The 22,358-nt window shown below is 38.9% G+C and overlaps 1 protein-coding gene across 13 annotated transcripts in view; it reads right to left on the bottom strand.

Moving 5' to 3' along the window:
• LPP (LIM domain containing preferred translocation partner in lipoma) overlaps positions 1–22,358 on the bottom strand; it is a 714,682-nt gene that overhangs the window by 355,506 nt on the left and 336,818 nt on the right. For all 13 annotated transcript variants that reach the window (XM_059064964.2, XM_059064970.2, XM_067034208.1 and 10 more), the window contains one exon: positions 13,421–13,543. In XM_059064964.2, the coding sequence (XP_058920947.1) occupies positions 13,421–13,543 (123 nt within the window). The remainder of the gene's footprint in view (positions 1–13,420; positions 13,544–22,358) is intronic.

Below are 22,358 nucleotides of genomic sequence, written 5' to 3'. Positions count from 1 at the left end.
TTTTCACCTGGTAACTCATTTATTCCTCATTACAATCCTATGAGGTGGATACTATAACTATCTTCATTATAGAGATGAAAAAACTGGGGTACAAAAAGCTTCAGTGACTGATCCCAGGTCACACAGAAAATGATAGAGTTGGGATTTGAACTCAAGGCAGTCTGGTCCTAGAATCTATGATTTTAATCACTACAATATACAGCATTTTGAGTAATCTTAAATTCTATGAGGCTGGTTCCAAATTATCCTGAACACCATGAATCTGGGTTCACATTATCTTGAAAAACATTACTTGGCCCTTCAATTTACAGACACTTTCCTCTGGTTGCACATCATGACTCCCAGAAACTTCAAACCAGTTGTACAGAAAAATCTTCTATAGTGAAATAATAAAAGGACAGAAAGAAAAATCAACATACACATATTTTTTCTTTTATACAGGGCAAAAGCCATACCAACTCAAAGCTAAAAACACCACGAGAGATCACACCTCATTCCTCAAGTCCAGTTTACAGACATTGAAACAGACCCAAAGAGAGGTAGTGATATCTTGGCCAGTCATGGAAATTCTGGACCTTGTAATACATCTTAAATAATTGTTTCCAGAGGTCTAACACAGTTGTCCAACTTGTTTTTAAGAGATGACATGTTTTTGCGAGGTTGAGGAAGCAGTCTCTTTGTGCTTCACCCTCACACTGTTTCACCTAGAGCCCTTCTAAATGTTCATCCGAGTTCTATGGATATTTGTAAAGACCGTCTTCCAAGTTCATTGAAGGTTCTCGTCAGTAACAATTCTTAAAAAATCACACATCTATACTAGCTATTATAGCAAACAGCACAAAACCATTATTGAGGCTGAGTAGTTTGTCTTAGACACAGAAATAGTCAATTGGGGGCCTGGCATAGGACCAAGGTCTGTCTTTCCTTCCAAGTTTTATATCAGCGAACAGAAAACTCCAAACCCTGTGACCAAGAATGAGAGTACCACAAAATCTTAGCATCATTCAAATCAATTCTCCCATCTGTTGCCTGAATTCTTTTCCCAGCATTATTGCCAAAATTCATTTGATAATGATGATGGTGGTGAGAGCGACGGTAATAACAGTGTCATTAAGTGCTAGATAGCGTATCCACACATTATACACACACCCATTATTTCATGTGGTCCTCATGTAAACTCTGAGATGTATTAACTCAGGTTAATAACCAGGGTTTTAGAGAGTTTAAATAACTCACTTGGTAAATGCCAGAGTATCATCTCAACCAGCTCCAATGAAGGCAAACTTGCCATTTCCTGAAGCAGCCTGAATTGAACTTCAACTGTCCTTAATGGTAGAAAGGTACTGTCCTTATACTGTATTGCCGATTCCCTTTCTTGGCTTCTAAATATTAGGCTTTGTTCTGCTCTCTGGAGCTGCATAGAAGTCTGTTCCTATCTGCAGAGATTCCTATCCAAGTAAGGATGGAAAGCACAGACAGCTTCCAGGACATCCAGGCTGAGTTCTACCTCTTCCTCTTCCAGAAGCATTCTATATGTGCTTCTTTCTTAGGATGTATACTCTGTGCTGTAATTGTCAGTTTGTATTCTCCCAATAGACTGTGAGCTTCTTTAAGGCGGAGGCCATGCACAATTTTATCTATGTATTCCAGGCACACTGCTCGATATAGAGCTTTATTTGTTAAACTTTTAAGTGAGATATAATTTACATACCACTAAATCCACTCTTTAAAAATGTACACTGTTCCTTAATATATTTATATCACCATCTAATTCCAGACTATTTTGATCATTCCCAAAATAACTATTGTCCCCACTGGTAGTCACTCCCTATTCTCCCCACTCCTCAGTCACTGGTGGCCACCAATCTTTCTATGTATATATACTAGGCTATTCCTATAAATAGAATCATGCTACATGAAGTTCTTTGTGTCTGGCTTCTTTCATACAGCATAATTTTCAAGACTCATATATGTTATAGCATGTATCAGTATTTAATTTATGATTATATAACATTCAATTTTATGGACATACTACATTTTGTTTATTCATTCTTCGAACGATGGATGTTTAGGTTGTTTCCACTTTCTGGCTATTACGAATAACGCTTCTATGCACATTCATTGACAGGTTTTTGTGTGGATATATGTTTTAATCCTTTTGGATAGATAATTAGGAATACAGTTGCTTGATCATATGATAACTCTATGTCTAATCTTTTGAGGAACTGCTAGACTTTTTCTAAAGTGGCTGTACCATTTTACAATCAACCAGCAATGCATGACAATTCCAATTTCACTACATTATTGCCAACATGTGTTACTGTCTGTCTTTTGTATTATAACCATCCTAGTGTGGGTAAAGTGATATCTCATTGTAGTTTTGATTTGATTATTTCCTGGATGACTAATAATGTCAAGCATCTTTTCCTATGCATATTAGCTTCTTGTATATCTTTGGAGAAATGCCTATTAAGATCCTTTGTCCATTTTTTAATTGGATTATTTGTCTTCTTAGTGAGTTGTAAGAGTCTTAATATACTCTAGATACAAATCTCTTATCAGATATATGATTTGCAAATGAATTCTCCCAGTCCATGGGTTGTTTATTCACTTTCTTGATGGTGTCATTTGAAGCACAAAAGTGTTTAATTTTGAAAAAGTCCAATTTATCAAAATTTTTTTAGCCGTTTGTACTTTTGGTATCACTGACTAATCCAAGGTCATGAAGACTGCTCCTATGTTTTCCTCTAAGAGTTTTATAGCTTTACTCCTGATATTTATGTCTTTGATCCACCTTAAGTTAATTTTTGTATATGATATGAGGGAGGTGTCCAACTTCATTCTTTCACATGTGGATATCCAGTTGTCCCAGCATTATTTGTTGAAAAAACTATTCTTTCCTCATTGAATATGTTGGTACCCCTGTCAAAAATCAATTGCTATAAATGTAATGGTTTAATTCTGGACTCTCAATTCCATTCCATCATCTTATATGCATACTTTATGCCAATACCACACTGCTTGATTCCTGTAGCTTTGTATTAAGTTTTGAAATGGGGTAAACCTCTGCATTTTTTTTCTTCAAAATTGTTTTGGCTATTCTGGGTCCCTTGAATTTCCATATGAATTATATATTTCACCTGCCAACCTCTACAAAGAAGAAAACTGGAAAATTCTGATAGGAATTAAATCTGCAGATCAATTTGGGGATCATGCCACCTTAACAATATTGTATCTTCCAAGCAAAGAACCCGAATATCTTTCCACCTATTTGGGTCTTCTTTAATATCACTCAACAATTCAACAGAGATTTTATGTTCAGTTATAATCAGTGAACAAAAGAAAAAACTAAATAAATGAGTGAATAAACCAATCAATGAATAAGAAAGCTCTTAGTAAAACATACACAATGGCCACCTTCTCAAATTGCATTTTCCTTTTCAAAAAGCCACCCTTTACTAGTCCCAGTTTTCAAGCTACATTTCTGTCTTTTCCTCACATTTTTGTTTCTTGGTTTTGCTTTTTTTTTTTTTTTTTTTTTTTTTTTTAAATAAATTAAGGGCAGGCGCGCCCACTAAGCAACTTGAGACAGAGACAGCAGCACATGCATGGCAGGTTTCCATGAAGATTTTCTTTTCTTTTTTTTCAGAATGGATATTTATTTATTTATTGGCCCCCCTCACAGCATGTGGGATCTTAGTTCCCCAAGCAGGGATCGAACCTGTGCCCCCTACAGTGGAAACAAAAAGTCCTAACCACTGGACCACCAGGGAATTCTCACATTTTTGGTCATAAATTTTATAGTTTCTTTCTCTTTTTTCCATTGATATGATGCAGTGTGGTGGAGAGGTGATGGCTGAATGATGCACCTCCATTCACACCTTTCCTTCAGAAGGTACTCCAGGAAACTTGTCCTAACACAGCTGCCAGCACACCACCCTGAACCTCCCTCTTTTTTTTCTCCATGCACTGGTTGTGAGGTCTCATCTACAAGTAGACTTCCCTATAAACAAAGTAAAGCAACATAATTTTTAGCTATGCTAGGCTGGCTGATGAGAAAAGGAGCCCTACAATTAGGATTACATAGAATATTATGTCATCTAGGATGCTATTTGTAAAATCTGTTCCCTGGCTTTGACTGCCTTGGTAAGGATCAATTTAACATCGGCCATTTAGGAAATAAAACAGCACTCTGTGTAGGTTGGGTGGCAGAGAGAGCCAAGAAGACTCCTTACTGCACCTCTAGCAGTACCTGAGAAATAACATTTTCCAGTATTTTCATATAAGTAGTACAATATCAAGATGGAATTCAAAACAGTTCAAGACAATTTACAAATGATTCGGGTAATAGGCTTACATGTCTCACTACTAGTACTTCAAGCTTTCTGAAACACCACATTTCTTAAAAGGAACAAATAAATATTCTATCTCTTTAGCCCACTTTAATTCTTTTATTTTACTTCCACAAGCAGAATATGTTACTTTAATGGATCCACTGTTTACCATCAATATAAGCAAAGAATCCATTTAGAATTAAATTACCTCTTTAAAATAAGTATGAAGTTTACATATTTTTAAGGATGTTCAGAGGGACATATAGATAGAAAGTTTATTTCCATTTAAAAAGCACAAGTTAGGTTAAGGCAATTAATTAGTTGTGAAATAGCTTATAATTGGCATACACTTATATCATTTCAAATATCATGTCAGGAGGTATCAGAAATAATGTGGTAAAGGAAGGAGATGAATCATAGAGTCTCAAGCAAAAGTCATATGATAATTCTGAAGACTTTTGCTTTTTTTCTGAAAAAAAGGAGGCATATATCAGCTCATCAGTCAAGTAACTTTTTGTCTCCTATCATTGAATCCAAATAATTGATTGTGTTGATCTTTGCTTTAGGCAACACTGAGTAACATGAAGGTCTTCTCTTTTCAGCAGTTCCTTAGAGGATACAGAAAAGAACTTGATATTTATTTTTGTATCAACCCAATAATAAGAGAATAGTTATAGTACTGAATTATAACCCCAGATAATATCTTTTCAACCAAGTGCATTGCCTTCAAGTGATATAAGTGCAGGGGTAAAGGTAGAAATTTTAGCTGATTCAGCAGCTACCATTAAGTTGTCCTTATAAAACTCATTTGCCTCAGCTGTACTATTTTTTATTGGTGCAAATACCTGTTAATTATGGAAAAATCAGAAAGCAGTTATAACTATGTCATATACTAACTCGATATCAATTCTGGAGTGGGTTCTCTAGCAAATTTCTAGGGTATGAATCCTTACAGCATTATTGGATTTGATAACAATATTTACTTATTTATGCAGCACATATGAATCTGTATGTCTCTTGTTTGCCAGGAAACGAAAAGATAATCTTGCCTCAAGGACTTCATACTCTGGTATTTAACACAATTATATTTTTATTGTTCAAGCTTAAGGCATTATGCACTTTTATACTGTCTCTGTAAGGTATACTCTATGAGGTACAATTATTAGAATGTTTACTTTATATTTGAGTAATTTGTGATTTAGAACAACAAAACATAATCCAGTTCTATTCTGTGGTCTTGAACCCCAATATGACAGCACAGATTAGGGGCACATTTGGGTGAGGGCCCAGGACCTCAGAGAGGTCAAATTCACAGAGAGGCAAATTCTAAAATTCACAAGTGGCCTTGTCTGCACTTACAGATGAAAATTATACTTACTGGCTCAACAGCAGTAAGTGCCCAATTTGTATCTTTTATTTCAATAAAATTCCAGTTTGTAGTTTTATGTAAACTGGAAATATGTATGTTCAAATTACGAAACATAACAAATTAAACTTTCATATTTGTAGTTGATATATGCACTGAAAGGCGATATATAACTTTCCTGGTAATTCTTCCACAGTGTGAAAGGAAACTTAGCAGTTATACTCCAACGTGGTATTTTGTGGAGAGGACAGACCAGTTACTCACCATGACAAATGGTGATATGTAGGATTGGTTATTAACCACCTCCAACCTTCTGTCTAGAGAGGCCATCGTTATCATCATTATACTTTAGTTTGGCATATAAAGGAAATGGCTGTCAAAATGCACAAAACAGTGACAACATCTTATCTGAGATTCGGCTTTTGCTCTTAAAACACAATATTCCCATGTATTTGCCATGGTAAAATCTAATCATCTCGGGTAAAAAATATAGCCGGATTTGTATTTTGTTGTTTATTTCCTTTTACATTAAAAAAAAGAAAAGAAGAAGAAGAAAGGAATAAAGGGAACCATGGGGTTTGAGACCAAGGCTACTACCAAAATAGATATTTAAACAGTGGGAGAGGAGGACAGAAATAAGAAAACCAGTCCTGACAAGAAAGCTCTTTAATTTTGCAAATGTGATGTGTGCGTCTGCATGGACATAAGGCTAATTATTTCCACTAAGATGCTGTTATAAAATGGAGAAGCTCAACAGGCATCTTTGTGAGTTTCTTTTTAAACCAATGCCTGGATGGAGTGACTAAGTCTAATGTAACACAATCATCTCTGAGCCAAGGTCTTGCAAACATATCACAGCTAAAGGTTACCCCAGGGACCATGGCCAGGGTACCATAGAAGACTCCCCCTCCCTGCCCTAGGCTCCAGCAGAGCTGGCTTCTCCTGGGTACTCTCAGCAGCAGCTGCCTTGCTTACCTTCCTCCTATTTCACTGTTGGCAGCTAACCTACACCACATACTCAGAGCACACCTTTACACTGGGACAAGTAAAATGGGCATTTGGGGGCAAAAGTTTTGTAGAGGTTCAATTCAAGGTAGACCTTCAACCTAAAGTTCCACTCTGAAAATGTTACATTTTCATGGTGCTCAAAACAAGATTAAAAGTTAACTTTATTATGCTTGTCATATAAGACACAAACACAAACATCACCCTCTTGAAAAGGAGGAGGAGGTATACATGTTATTGAGATGCAATTATATACAATCTAAACATCAATTGCCTGTCATCAAACTCACGGCATGCAACTCTGAGTCAGCTAAGGGCTCCACTACCTCCACCTCATTGTTACTTAATGTTGAGGCTTCCTGGCAGGTACAGACTAATTCAAAATAACCCAGATCTTCTAAACATGGGCACTGCAAAGAATTAGATCCCCTGTTCTTTTAAAATGGTATATTTGCCTCTATTATTTTATTGGACTCCATTTGGTATCATATATGAGGTTTCTACTATATTTCAACTTTGACCCTAGCTCTCAGAGAGAACTATTAGTAAGCAGACAGTACAGACACATAGACAAATCTGTTTTTCTCTCTTAAGCAAATCACAGGATGCACCTCATTTTTTCCCAGTTGAATATGGGAAAAGGAAATGACACTATTCACACCTCTTCTCTTTTTCAACAGTATAATACCCAGTTCCTATCTCCATTCCCAAGAAGCCAAACAAAGCAGCAGCCAAGTCCCAGTCTGCAGGGATAGTCTACATCTTACCACACAGTATCAGCATGTTGCAGCGTTCATCTCCCAGTAGCCTGCATGTTTGGGTTGCAACGAATAATATGGAATATTAAAAATTTAATTCCTAATTAATCTCCCCTGCAGCTGCTCATGGCTTTTGCAAGCTAGAACATGGAGCATAAGAGAATAGAAGATCCATGGCACCATAAGACTCCACCCTGATTATGCTGCCTGCAAGCCCTCAGGCCACATAAATTCCAAATAAAAAGCCTTCCATGCCACACAGACACACCTGAAATAATTTCTTAGGTTGCCTCATAGATTATTGCTCTATGAAAGGGACTCAGTGTGGCAGCACTGGAATTTCAGTTTGAGATGTGTCCATGTGATCAAACAGCATGTATGTACTCAGTTTCCAAATAGACTACAATACTTGTACAACACTTTTAAAATGCTTTAAATGAGAAAGATAAATATATCATTGATAGCGCAACCAGCATTCAGAAAGGATAAACCCCAAACGTTCAAAGACCTGAAGCTTCAAAGTAAGTTCCAGACACAAGCTAGCAATCCCAAAACAAAAATGGGAAGGATTGGGCTTCCCTGGTGGCGCAGTGGTTGAGAATCCGCCTGCCAATGCAGGGGACACGGGTTCTTGCCCTGGTCTGGGAAGATCCCACATGCTGCAGAGCGGCTGGGCCTGTGAGCCATGGCCGCTGAGCCCGGGCATCCAGAGCCTGTGCTCTGCAAGGGAGAGGCCACAACAGTGAGAGGCCCGTGTACCACAAAAAAAAAAAAAAAAAAAAAGGGAAGGATTGAGTGGACTGCTGCTCAAAGCCAACATCTTATTTCTTGTAATTCTAGAACAATATGGTATCTCTGCAAAAGGGGAAAAACTGTAGCTACCATGCCCATTTTTGAAATATAGAAAAGAAAGCTAAGACTGGTGATGTGGAGAATTCACACAATTGGAGCTCTTTTTAGAGAGGTGATCACGGAATTGAGAAGACAGTGCTCTTCTTATTGGCAAACTTGGGAGCCTAAACTATCAAACTAGGTCCAACCCTATTCTTATCCCTGGAATCTCTCCAAATTTTTTCATACTAGTCTAAATGAGGATAGTGAAATTTCAATTCCAAAGAAATTTGATTCAAAAATACTAAATCCCCAGTTACAATTAATATACAATATCTGAAAATTCTTCCAAGTCACCTAGGTACCAGCTCCAACCCTGCTAAACTCACTGCAGGGAAGAAAAGGCAGCTTTGTAATAGGAATTAGAAGGCCAGCACTCTAGGCCTGGTTTTCTCAAGAGAAGGGAAAGAAAATCATAAGTCCATGGATTTATCCTTTTTCTTCTAAGAAATCAAGAGAATTGCAATGTGACCACGTGTGGCTCTTCCCAAGAGTCTAAACTGTACTTTTATTAACAGTAGAAAGCCAGATGGGTGGGATCTAGACACATACTAATTCAAAGACACTATACTATCAAAAATTTTCTGTTTACCTTTATGTTTTTGATCTGCCTACTCCTTTATGTTTCCAAGCCATATTTTAGGGAAAGTACCACAAAAGAGAGATATTTTGGAATAAACTAATTGAAATGCTAAAGGGAACCAAGGTGTCCCTTGGTTGCTCTCAGCATCCACAGGGAACCATTACATCATGGGTCAAGCAAAACAGAAAAAAAAGCATTCATCCTATCTCTAACTGAGCCTCCCTGAGCAATGCTCTTTCCCTCTCTAGACAAAAACTTTCCTTCTGTAAAGTAAGAGTTTGGCTACATGACCTCTAAGCTGTGATACTCTCAGATCATACTGAGTCTGCAATTCACCCCACAACCACTTCCAAGCTTCTCACAACTGTTTTTCTAAAACCACCCCCTAATACACACATTTTTAAATGATCATAAATTTTATTGCTAAACACTAAGGTAGTTTAATTGCATTACTCTGGGCAGTGGCTGGCAGAGGTGTACAATTTATATCTTCTGTAAAACTTGCTAAAGGTGTTACCCACCAAACCCACCATAGCCAGAAACACTGTTGCTACCCACCCCTCCCCCCAATTTCTCCTTTTACTGAGAGAGTCCTTGGGCATCAAGGCTACTTAGGTATTAAATTAGTGCCTGTGATTTCATCTGCCATTCATACCCTATATCACAATTGAACTACCTTCTTCTTCCAACAAGGCATTCACTTTCAACATTCCTTGACTTTCTCATTCCTGTTATTCTCTCATTTGAATCCTATGCCTTTCCCATGACATATGCAGCCAAAGGAACTCAAATTCTACCTGCTCTGTGCAGTGCTCCCTGACACTTCCCTAGAAAAGTATAAAATATAATGTTGATATTCCTGTCTTTGATTTCCCAACAATTTCAACATCTGGTGAGTCACACAATAACTTAAAGTAGCACATCCAACAACGCCCTTCTTTTGTGTCCCTCTGAATTGTTTATGCATTTGTCTCTTCTGTAAGACTAAAGATTACTCTAGAGCAAGAACATGCTGATACACTAACCTCTATATTTCCATGCCTAATCCACAGTGGGATCCCAATAAATGTTAGTTGAGTGAATGAAAATGTGGAATGAAGCCGTGTTTCCCAAATAAAAATATGGATAAATAAGTGAACAGAAGTAAAGTTGGGAAATCTGAGAGTGGAAATTGCCCTTTTCGAAAAAGGAAGAAAATACCCCATAAAAATCGATTTTCAAGAGCGCAGATATTTTTCAAAGTTGTTATGTGAATAGAGCAACTTTGGACCACTTACTGTACAAACATACCACCTATATGATCATTTTCTGCTCAATCCACGAGTCAAAGCAGCCTTGCAAAGAGGTGATTCAGAGGTGGGTTCGGGGAAAGCACACAACACATGCTTGAATAATGAGAAATCACAGACCTACTAGCCTACTTTAAGTAGCCAGGTGATTCAACAGGTTTTGCAGTTTGCTTTGGATCAAAAATGGAAACATCAAAACTGGGCAGTAACAGTCTACATTTCTAGGACTTTTCAAGTACCTTTTGTTTACAACACAACACAGTCTACTACAGACATCATCCTCTCTTAGCACATATTTTTAATATTTTAAGTGTGTGATTACTGTTCTCACAGCATATAATTATGTTAACCAATAAATACTAACACATCTAATTTAGTTCCACCAGAGTAAAGATAACTCAGAAGAATGAGCTGCTTCTCCCAATTAACTCTTGCTTTCCTAAATCAGAATAATAAAGAAGTTAGAATGGATCACTCTTTAATTTCTGAATGGAACAGGCAGCTGAAAAGTGGAATTCTCAACCTGTTCTACTTAAGACTTATCACTATTAATTTTTTAAATTTTTATACAATTTCTAAAGGTAATTTGCCATTTACAATTACAAAACATTAGCTATGTTCCCTGTGTTGTACAGTATATCCTTGAGCCTATCTTATACCCAACAGTTTGTACCTTTCACTCCCCCACTCCTATATTGCCCCTCCACCCTAATTTTTTTTTACCCTTTGAATATTTTTCTTTTTATGAGAAAGCCATACTCAAGGGACACTGTTACTCATGTGACTGATCAGTGTCCCTTGAGTATGGCTTTCTCATAAAAAGAAAAACATTCAGAGGAATATCCTCAATCTGGTTCTAGAACTTAAAAATCAAACACAGGTCTAAATTCAAGGTTCAGCTGTGCTCACACTGTAGTCATATGTCCTAACTTAGTTTCCTCATCCACAAAGTAAGCACACCATCTATATCTCAGAGCTGAGATATCTGTATTTCACTGAAGTGTGAATAGATGTGAAAGTGCTGCATTTTACAATCAGTAAAGCACTGTCCAAATATCAGTGATTATGAGTTTGTGTGCACAGTGAGATTGCTCCAACAAAAATGTGGCTGCTGAATAAACCCATTAAAATGCAGTGGTTTATGGGAGGCATGTGTAGACACAGTCTTAAAGGATGAAGGCTATATTAAGCAAAAATCTCTATGCAGAATCTCCCCAGTGTATATCAGGGTATGAGAATTTAGGAGGGAAAAAAAAGAGCAAACAAAACTCCTATTTAATAAGGGGGAGAGGGCATAGAAGTATTTACTCACAAAATGGATGAGTCCAGGGGCAAAGTCAGTGGCCTTGCTGTTCTGAGAAAGTAGGCTTGAGGTATTTGCTTGGGTGAATTGGAAATATGCTTAACATCAAACTACAGTTTGCTGGAAAACATTTCTGAGACTTGGGTCCATCCTCTTGCATCTTTCCAGAGTTTGTCTTATTTCCTATGTTCCTTTTTCAGGATGAATTATAGCTTTCCTCTGCTTGAAAACCTTCAACTATCACCCATTATTTATAAAAGACAGACCAAAATCTTAATCTGGCATTCAAACAAGCCCACAGGCTATTAGTAGGAAGCCCCCAGGCCTGTAGTCTACTTGAAGCTTTCGATGGCCTCGTCTGCAGCCACCACGCTGCTTGCTGTTCTCTGAATGCAGCCTGGACCTTCCTGCCCCGTGACTCAGGCTGCTCTCTCTCCCCTCTTGCTTCCAACATCACCGTTCCACCCATCCCTTAGCTGAACGTGCAGATCTTCAGATGAACCTTCTCAGATGTTGCCACCTTTACAAGAATATCTCGCTCTTTTCCTTGTGCTTCTATATATCTGCCATTGTTGAACTTAGGATATTATAGGCTCCTGAAAGATGACAACTCAGTCCTATTTTTCTCCCTTTCAACCTCCTAACAGTTCCCCCAAAAGACCACAGCCCATGCTACCTACTTGCAGCTCAGCACGTGTTTACAGAAATAAAGAGCATTTTCACCACTGACAAGTCTAGTGGAGCCAAGGGTAACAAGATCTAAGGAAGAGCTAAGCTCTAGTGTGTTTTGTCTTGTGCCCCTACATAGCTGACAGTCCCACTGTATGTCTAGAAAAGGCAATGGGAACATGTCTAAAGAGGAAAGCACCTTACGAAGTTCTGTGTTGAAATGACTGACAGCAGAGAAGCAGGACTCACTTTTAATCTGTGAAATGAACCATTGTGAATATAGAGGCTGCTGTTGAAGAACTAGAGTGCTGTAGGTCAAGCAAACATCACACGAGAGTCAAACAGCGCAACAGTGCCGGTCCAAGATCTGCATGCAGAGTCCTGCTGGCTGTCTTCGGAGGACTCACAAGCCCTGAAATTAATTTGCCGTTACTTTCTCAAGACCAGAGGGAAGCAGGGAATGACCATAAGCAGTGCAAGGTTGGCTTCTAAAATGCATATAATAAATGAAGGTGCAGAAGAATAGCCATGCCAAAGGATACAAAGAAGAACTGATAACAAGGCACCATTTGCATTAAAAAAAAAAAAAAAGATTAATTACTGTCACCAAATTCTGGTAAGATTGGGGAGAAACTGATATATTCAAACTGCTGGCGCCAGTATAAGCTATGTACCACCAGTGGAAAGAAAAGTAAAGAAAGCACTCGTAATCTGCAATGTAGAAATCCCACTCTAAAAAAAAATCTGAGTTAGTGAAAGAGCTCCAAAGAAAATATACACGAAAATGCCCCACATAGCATTACTTCCAACAAGCAAAAAAGCAAGCCGCCTCAATATCCAATGTAAGGAATTTCTTAGAAAAGATGTAGCCCTCACCCTAACTTTAACATAGCCATGCTAAGCCATATTTCTGAAGATTATACCAACATATAACAAAATATCCAGCTAGACAAAGCCAGAAAAAGAGCAGGGTAATGGAATAAGAGATTTAATTTTATAACGTTTGTGTGTAACACTGTTGGGTTATTTTAAGGAAAATACTAATCAAATCAATGAAAGAAATGTCTGTCTGTTAACTAACACATGTGGATATTAAATAAAAAGACAACTTAGACTGTTGACTCTGAGAAAATCCAAAAAGAATGGAAGGGATAAATGAAGCAGCTTATTCTTTCAGATAATTTCTGATTATCTGTGGTGACTATTTGCAGATAGCTCTTACCTGTGGAGGCCGAGGCTTGTAGGAGGAGCTGCACTCCAGGTCAGCCAAGATGCTAGTCAATGAGTCGATCTCAGCGTCTAGGCTCGAGCGTCTCTCCTCGAGGGTCTTGCCTCCAGGATTTCCCTGTGAGAAGCAACACAGCCATGTTAAAAAGGGAAATTTCCAGTCTCCATCCATATCAATCTGAGTTCAAATTTCTCAAGTTACACTGTGACTCTGTCCAAGTTTTTCTGCACCTCATTTCTTTTAGCTTTTTATAAAATCTCAGTGAGGTAGGCTGAAGAATTATCCCTCCTTGACAGGTAAGAAAACTGAAATATATGAGGTGATTTTCCTAAAGTCATACTCTTATTTAGAGGATATTTCCTTTGATGAATATCCAAGTTAAAGGAAATAAATGTCTCCATCCCTGCCCTCAAGGAGCAGATCCAACTAGGGACATAATGCAAATTCCACGTTCAGAAACCACTGTATAGAATGACGACATTTTAGTTGGAGCAGGAAAAGACAGGGAGAGACTTACAGTCCAGGAAGAGGAATGGAGTCGGTGTGAGATCAGTGGACTGGGTGTGCCTGTGTCAGACAGAGATGGCAAGCCCCAAGCGATGCCCCTAAAAAGTGAACTAGAATAAGACCGCTCAGGGTCCTGGCCAAGGGGCCGCAGAGGAAGCATGGGGCAGTGACCACTGATTATGAACCAGGGGATCTGTGGATTTCGTATGTCAGGGTTCCATGTTAGCACGAGCACCAACTGCTACCGGTACTGAGAATCCGTGCGGAGCAAGCAGAGGGCAATAACAGCACCACAAGGGCATCCCCAGGAAGTGGGAGCAAAGCTTAGGAGAAACAAGCAAACAGTTTGCCTAGAGCTTAAGGCAAGGAAATAGGGAGGGAAATACAAAGGAACCATAAAGGTCGCCCTAGAATTTGGAAGCAGGGTGAGTTAAAATAATTTTTTAAGGTGACAATGTAATAACGATCATGGACATGTGATGAGAATGTCTCTTAAGACTCCATCAAGAAAAATCAAAGTGAATCTGCAGTAAGGCGCAGTAGGAATGAAATAATGGGAAGTTAGTGTAATTGAATTAACTCTATTGAACTTGTCTAAGGAAGTTAAATATCAGTATAGTGTCTGGAAGAGGTTAGAAGAAAACCAAGAAACCAGAGTTTCCTCAGTGACAACAAAAACTAGGGTACCCTGACAAGCTAGCATTAAAATCTTACAATTCTCTAGGTAAATTTATCTTTTTAATGCATATGATGATGCATCAGACAATGAGAGCATAATGGTATTTCCATTTAAGACCACTAGTTTCTTTTCCCTTAGTAGTTTGCTCCCAAAACCTTCCCTGAGTTCTTATACCTATTTAATTCTCTGCATAAAACATCTCTATTGGGATCTAGCATATTGGTCAGTCTCCTGTGAACTTCGATAGCATGAGTTAATCCCTCTGGACCTTATCTATCCCAGGCATGATGATAACATCGAGGTGTATGAAGCTATAGCCCAGCCCCTTGGAGCCAAACCGGAAGACTGCTGCCTGCCCCGTAGGCAGTGGTATCTGTTCTTGTGAGCCCTCTTTAACTATGGGTACCTTCAATCACATTATCTAAAATAACCTTCTCATCATTTTCTCTTTCTGGATACATTTGTATGACCCCTCTGTGGCACTCTATCCCCTCACCCTGTTTTGCTTATTTTTCTTGTAATATCTATCACCATCTAACATTATATTTTATGTATATTTGTCTGTCTATCATCAGACTCCCCAGGAGAATGTAAGCTTCATGAGGGCAAGGAATTTGTCTGTTTCCCTCCTCATTATTTCCCCAGAATCTTGCTCAGGGCCTAATCCATGAATGTGTTCAATGAATAATTTGAGTAAATAAATGAATAAGTAATGGAAGACTCTGCCATAGGTCCAGCCCATTACCTTTTCCATATCAACATCTTTTGGGTAAAATCAGCTAGAAGTACAGCAGGATCAGTGGATGCGAAGGGAAGCAAAAGGTTCAGTGTGCCTGTGTGTGCACACTTGTGTGTGTCTGTGTATTTCACGCTGTATGGCCCAGATTTGAAGGCCACCCTTGTGAAAATTGAGAGGCTTTCCTCAGCCCTATTGCTACAGCCAGAAATGGGAAAACAGTGAAATGACACGTTGGTTATGTCTTCTCAGAGTCTGAATTTCCAGTTGACCAAAGCCTCTAAGACCAGTGGGTCTCTGCCCTAGGACCAGATGTTTTCAAAGAGCTAATCCCTCTATTAGAGGTGATCTCATCTTCACTTCATTGACTATTAGTAACTATGAAATACTGTGGTATTATTAAGAAAAAAAGACCCTTAAAAATTTAAAATTCGTGTGAACATTCTGGCAATGGATTCTGCTACAAGGAAAGGTAGGATCTCAGTTGCGTTATGGAAGGCAACTGAGAATTGTGTGAACCTGATTCTCTTATATGCAGCTATAAAACATTATTATTAACATGAATTTGATCACTGTATTCCCATATTCTCATAGACGGCACAAAATACTGGTAAGGGTGGTGGACTGGAGTCTAGTTAAATTCTTCCCTGGGCCATAGTCTCCTCATCTATAAAACTAGGAGAACATGATGTTACAAGACTCAGATAAGAAAATGGATGGGAAAAACACTCTTTAAATTGTAAAGCACTATAATTATTATGATTTTCATAAATTGTATTAATTATAGCAACCAGTAACTATAAATTAATATGAATAATATAGCTATTGTTAATTCTTCTTCTTAAAGGGAGCATCATTCATTAAGTATTCCCTTGGGGTATCAGAAAAGAGACAGGATTTAATCAGGTCTTCAACATCTGTACTTCACTGTAGCAGACAGCACAGCAACTGCCCATGCCCTGAGTAAAGGGACACCATGGAGCCTCAGAAGTCACAGAATTACCCTGAGCCATGCAATGAAACAAGTAATTATAGTGTCCGACCAGCCTGTGCACGTAAGACCTCATTCTGCCTTCCCTCTGAGTTGGGATGACTCCCCATTTTCAGTTTCTCATATTAGGTTGATGCCATGGAACAAGTTCCAGCCTAATGCTGTGAGATTTTTCACCCAAGACCCCCCTTGCTGCCCTACCTGGCCTTCTGATAAGAACTTTGTTCCTACATTTCAATCCCCATTATGGACTAGGATAGGCTTCTTTCTCACCACTGATTCTCTACTTAATGTCTCAGTTCAAACAACTGAAGTCCTGCACAAGTCTCACCACCAGCCCTTCTCTTGGTGCTTCATCTACTACCACAGCACCTTTAGATCCGGGAACTACCTTGCTACTCTCAACACTATACACTTCACACTGGAGGACATAGTCCTATAGCCAGCTAATGGAATCCTACACACTTACTTGTGTAATCCTATTACTTGTAATAATCCTACACTTACTTACTTGTCTTCTCCTTAACTCCCTGTCACTGCAGCCTTACCAGTCACCTGATGGTTGAATGACCTGCTCGAGGCCAAGTAACAATAAAGAAGAGTCTCCTGACTCTTGGCCTAATGCTTTTTCCAGATACCAAAGGGCCTCCTATAAAGTGGTCACTATAATAATAATGATTCTTATGCTCTTCAACAATAAGTAGAGAGATTCCATTGTCTTAGACCAGGATCTGCAGAAAACAAAGCCTGAGACAAAGGCTTGTGTGCAGGTCATTGATTTTGGGAATCAGTCCCAAAAAAACAGTACTGAAGGACTGGACAAGTTAAGCAGGAGAGGAGGGAAAGCCAATTCAAAGGTGCTGAATTGAGCTGGTCACCAATATGGATAACTAGGGCTCCATTTTCCTGTGAGTCCTCTAAGGAGCTCCGTGAAACGTGCCTCCGATTTTCCCATGTAGGGAATGAGAGAAGAGATGTTCATCCTCTGGCTCTAGTTCTCTACTGGTTTCGAATCACCTACAGGGATATTAACTCCCTCATACTTGTCCCAAGAAGTACAGAGGTAGCAGAAAAGTCCCAAGACAGAGAGTAAGAGAAACGTTTTACAGCTGAGGCTGTACTGCCTCAGGTACTGCTAGGTCATACCTATGCAGTGGTGAATGCCATGGCAATGGCTGGTGTCTGAAGGTGAAATGAGAGGGTGAGAAGTAGGGTACAAAGGGTGTCCAGTGACTGTGTCCCCTTATTAACAGCTATAAAACTCAAATGAATAAGCCATTCATGGGATATTATTTCCTATAAGACACTTGATTTCATTCATTCAATAAATATGTATATGATAAAAGCTCACCAAATCACAATCAAGGCTTATTACAATTTGGAAAATCATAATTCTTAGTGCCACTACTAGAATTACAGGGTGATGACTCTCCCACTATAAGTACAAAGAAACATACTTTAAAATAGGGCCCAGAATCAGAATTCATAGCATGTGAGGCCATTTGGGTTATATTGCTAGTCCACTAATTACAGGTGATAGATAAGGAGTGCCAGCAGTGAGTCATGAAAGAACATTATTTATATTTATTTCTTTACTCACTCTTTACATCCAAATATCTTATGTAAAAAATTAACTCATAGAAAAGTTGAACAAGTAGCAAAATGAACTCCATCCACACACCCTTCACACAGATTTATCAATGGCCAACATTTTGCCTCCCCTTCTAATAACAAAAATATATTTGATTGCTTGTTATTGTAATTTAACTATTTGAAAGAAGTTGCAGAAACTTCCTCTCCATATACTTCAGCTTACATATCCTAAGAACTAACTTTTCAATACCACTGTCACACCCAAGAAATGTAATGTGGGTACAGTAATCTGACGCATGCATGTTCACGTTTCACCAGAAGTCCCAGTAATGTCCTTTTATCGACTGTTGTTAATTTCCATCCAGAATCCAATCAAAGATCATACATTGAGGTTGACATGTCTTTTTAGTCTCTTTTAATTTAGAACAGGCCCCAGCCTATTTTCGCCTTTCAGGAAACTGACTTTGTGTAAAGAATTCAGGCCAGGTGTCTTATAAAAAGTTGAACAATATGGCTTTGCCTGATGATGAGATTCAGATTACACAAGTTTGTCAGGAAGAGTCCGTGCATGAGGCTGTGCTCTTTCCATTGCATCACATGAGGAAGCTCATAATGTTATTTGGACATTTAGTGATGACAAGTTTGATGACTTGGTTAAAGTAGTGTCCACCAGATTTCTTCACTGTAAAAGTGTCTTCTTCCCTTTTAAATCAATACATGATGTGTGAGGTGACATTTTGAGACTCTGCTAATATTCTGCTCATCAAAAACCTTTCACCCAATGATTTTAGTATCCATAGATGATTCTTGCCTGCATGGATTATTGCACTGGTGGTTGCAAAATGGTGAGAGTATCCATTATTAACAAATGGAAATGAATGGATCCTGCTTAGCATAATAACAATTTATTTGTTAAGTATTCATTTCCCTTCTGAGGTAGGGAGCAGAACTACAAAGTCCTCTGCTCTAAAAAAACATCAGGAACCTAATGATCAAATCAGCATTCTTAAAGAGAGAGTTCCCATTCAGGCTGTTAAGAAAAACAAAGGATTGGGGAATGGTCTAGTTAATCAAGAACCACTCTCTGCCCTAGGAAGTTAACATCCTAGAATTAGAGCCAATCCACAGGGTCACACTCCAAACATGCATGAACTGACCTAATCCTCAACAACATCCAGAATCTCTGAGGTGGCCAAGCGATCACACTGACACATTGCAGAAGAGGGATTTGAAGAGCCAAGATCTGCATGTGACTGCTCAAAATAATCAGAGAGAGACCACTTGATGTTGGAGGTACTAAATCTGTGATATTTACATTGCATTTCCCAAAGCTCATGGAACTCCTCAGGGCAGACTCTATGTGTAACACTAAGGGACTCCCAACCCCTACCTATGCCTGGACTTCCCTTTGTGGTCCATTAGAGAAAAAAGAAGCTCTCCCTGAGACCTGAGCAATATAAAACTATCTCATCTTAGGGAACCCTAGGAGGCAAGTGGCACAAAATAGTATATTCCTTTTACATACAATTTTGATTTTCTTTTCAATGGTATTATTTCAGTATTAATAATACAGTGTGAATTTCACTTCATTTTTGTATTCTTTTACGGTTAATAGAGTTCATTATTCCCTTATTTCTAAATTAATGTTAAAAAGATACTGGTTGGTGAAAACAAAAGGGATACAAAAAAGCTATATTATCTCTAAGCAACAAAACTAAGTATATCATTTATCCATCATCTTTCTTTCTTTGATGAAGCTGAGAATATAATCAATGAATTTCTTTGTGATCATTTTAATTGAATTAGACTCCCAAAGCATCCTTAACAAGAAAAAAGTAGTGGTGGGACTTGCCTGGTGGCGCAGTGGTTAAGAATCCACCTTCCAATGCAGGAGACATGGGTTCAACCCCTGGTCCAGGAAGATCCCACATGCCGCAGAGCAACTAAGCCCGTTCGCCACAACTACTGAGTCTGCACTTTAAAGCCCGCAAGCCACAGCTACTGAAGCCTGCGTGCCTAGAGCCCGTGCTCCGCAGCAAGAGAAGCCACCGCAGTGAGAAAAGTCTGTGCACCTCAAGGAAGAGTAGCCCCCGGTTGCCGCAACTAGAGAAAGTCCACGCGCAGCAACAAAGACCCAATGCAGCACCCCCGTCCCCCCAAAAAAAAGTAGTGGTGAAGGCTCTGGAGTCAGACTGGAGGGGTCTGAAACCTGGATCTGCCATTTACCGGTTTTGTGACCTTAAGCAATTTACCTAAGGTATCTGGGTCTCAGTTTGTCCTGCAGTTGTAAAGATTAAATGAGTTCGTACATGTCAAGTACCATTCACATCTTAAGTATTCAATAAACAACAGCTACTCAGTCATTACCTTGATCACAGTCTCAAAATGAATGCTTTGGCTGACATGGTCAGTCAACTGAGTATGTAACTTTTAAAAGCATTTTGATTCAAAGTAAAAATCAGCTGCTGGGGGCTACAATTAGATGGGGCACCTATGCTTCTTAACATATGATGGTGCTAGGAATTAACTGTGAAGCATATAATTCTGCATCAGCAGTTCTCAAACTTTAGCCTGTATAGAACCACCTGGAGAGCTTGTTAAAACACAGATTACTGGATCCCACTCCAGAGTCTCTGATTCTGTAAATCTTGGGTGAGGCCCAAGAACTTACATTTCTAACAAGTTCTCGAGTGATGCTGATGGTGCTGATCTGAGGACCACTGCTCTAAATACATTTCTAACACGACGAACATTTGATAGGGTAGTGTATATTTTATATGGTTATGGATGCCATGAAAATATCAATAGGCAATCCAAATAATGAGTAAGAGAAACCTGGATCAAAATAAAATGGAAACAGTAGCACTGCTTCTTAATATAATCCCGCACGCTATATAATAGTGTGAGCGTCCTCATCACACTGATTCTGGTAATGCTGAGTTGACACAGGCAGCGTTCAGCAGTAAGAACTCCAGAAAATATGGCCTATTTTATCTAACAGAAATGTCACTGTATTGAATTTGGAGGAAAATGTTGAAAAGAGAAAACAAATGGTTTAGTTCATGATTGTACATTCTTCTTCCCACTCATTGAGTTGAAGGGCTTACCTTTCCAAAAACCCATCTATCTCATCATATATACTCTTCCAGGAAGGCATCACTGATAACTCAGCTTATATGATAATTGACTCTTCTTTGTCTAATTCTCTCTGATACCAGGGTTCACAGGGTAACTCATTGTTGGTTCATGTGAATGGCTCTTCTCCCACGCTGCTCCATGAAATCATTGTGCTAAGTAGCAAGCAGTCTAAGGAAGGCATGATCCCCAACCTCAAGAAGCTACAGTCTACTGGATAATATGACTTTCACATCTGCCTAGTGATATCAAATACACTTATGTTCTTTAAGACTGTAAAACCACACGGAGGAGGCAGAAATTTAAACAAACAAACAAACCTTCCCTAAGAAGCTTGTTATCCAATGGCTGATAGAAATACAATTCAACTTTCCTAATGTGCAAAGCTAGGCTAAAACTCGAGTCTCATTATTATGTAAGAAGAGTCATCTACCCCACAGGTTAAGGACCGTGAGGAAAGGTGCCATAAAAAGCCATCTTTGGTACAAACACTGTAGCATTCAAAATAGAGACAACATCTTCACAATTCAAAGTAGAACAATAGTTTGGCAACTGAGAGTATGGCAATGAATAAACAGAAAGTAAGTGGACAACAGGAAACAAAGAGAGGTTTTCATGGTTCTAGCATACTTGGAGCAAGAAACGTCAAGATAAAACTTCAGCACTAGGCTTGACACAGGCATCAGTTTTTTCCTTCCTATTCCCTATCATTCCATCCTGTTCAGGCCTAGAACACTCACCCAAAGTTGATAATGTTTGGTCAACCCACATCTCTTTAAAGGAAACAGTCTTGCCCCCAGACCTTGTTGCTAAAAGAGCCATGTTTTGGACCACGGGACTCCACTTCACAGTACTGTGACCCACAAAAGTAAGGCTGGACAGCCCATCTACAAACAGCCTGATGAATCTAACCTTTGGTCTGTGACAAAAAGATGAGCTAGGCAATAAACCTCCTTCTCTTATACATATGAACTAAGCAACATGTGACAAAACTGCCATGAGGATGAACTGTGGTCATGATAAAACAAGAGGATCATGTTCATGGCTAATAATCAGAGCATGTAAGAAGATAAGATGCAATTATTGGAGAGAGGAGATTAATGGGAATGCAAATAATAGAAAAGAGGAAGATCAGAGAGTGAAGAAGGGAAAGGAAGAAGAAAAAGGGGAATAAAATGGAGAGAGATATGGTCCCATCCTTGAGCCTTCTGGTGTCAGATCTCATCCACATGGATCCTTAAGATAAACTCCTTTATATGGAAATATCCCAAGTGGCCTCTGCTCCACAGTC

Source organism: Kogia breviceps, chromosome 5 (assembly GCF_026419965.1).
Source record: "Kogia breviceps isolate mKogBre1 chromosome 5, mKogBre1 haplotype 1, whole genome shotgun sequence".
Classification (NCBI taxonomy): domain Eukaryota; kingdom Metazoa; phylum Chordata; class Mammalia; order Artiodactyla; family Physeteridae; genus Kogia; species Kogia breviceps.
This window is presented reverse-complemented; position numbering and strand designations above follow the sequence as displayed.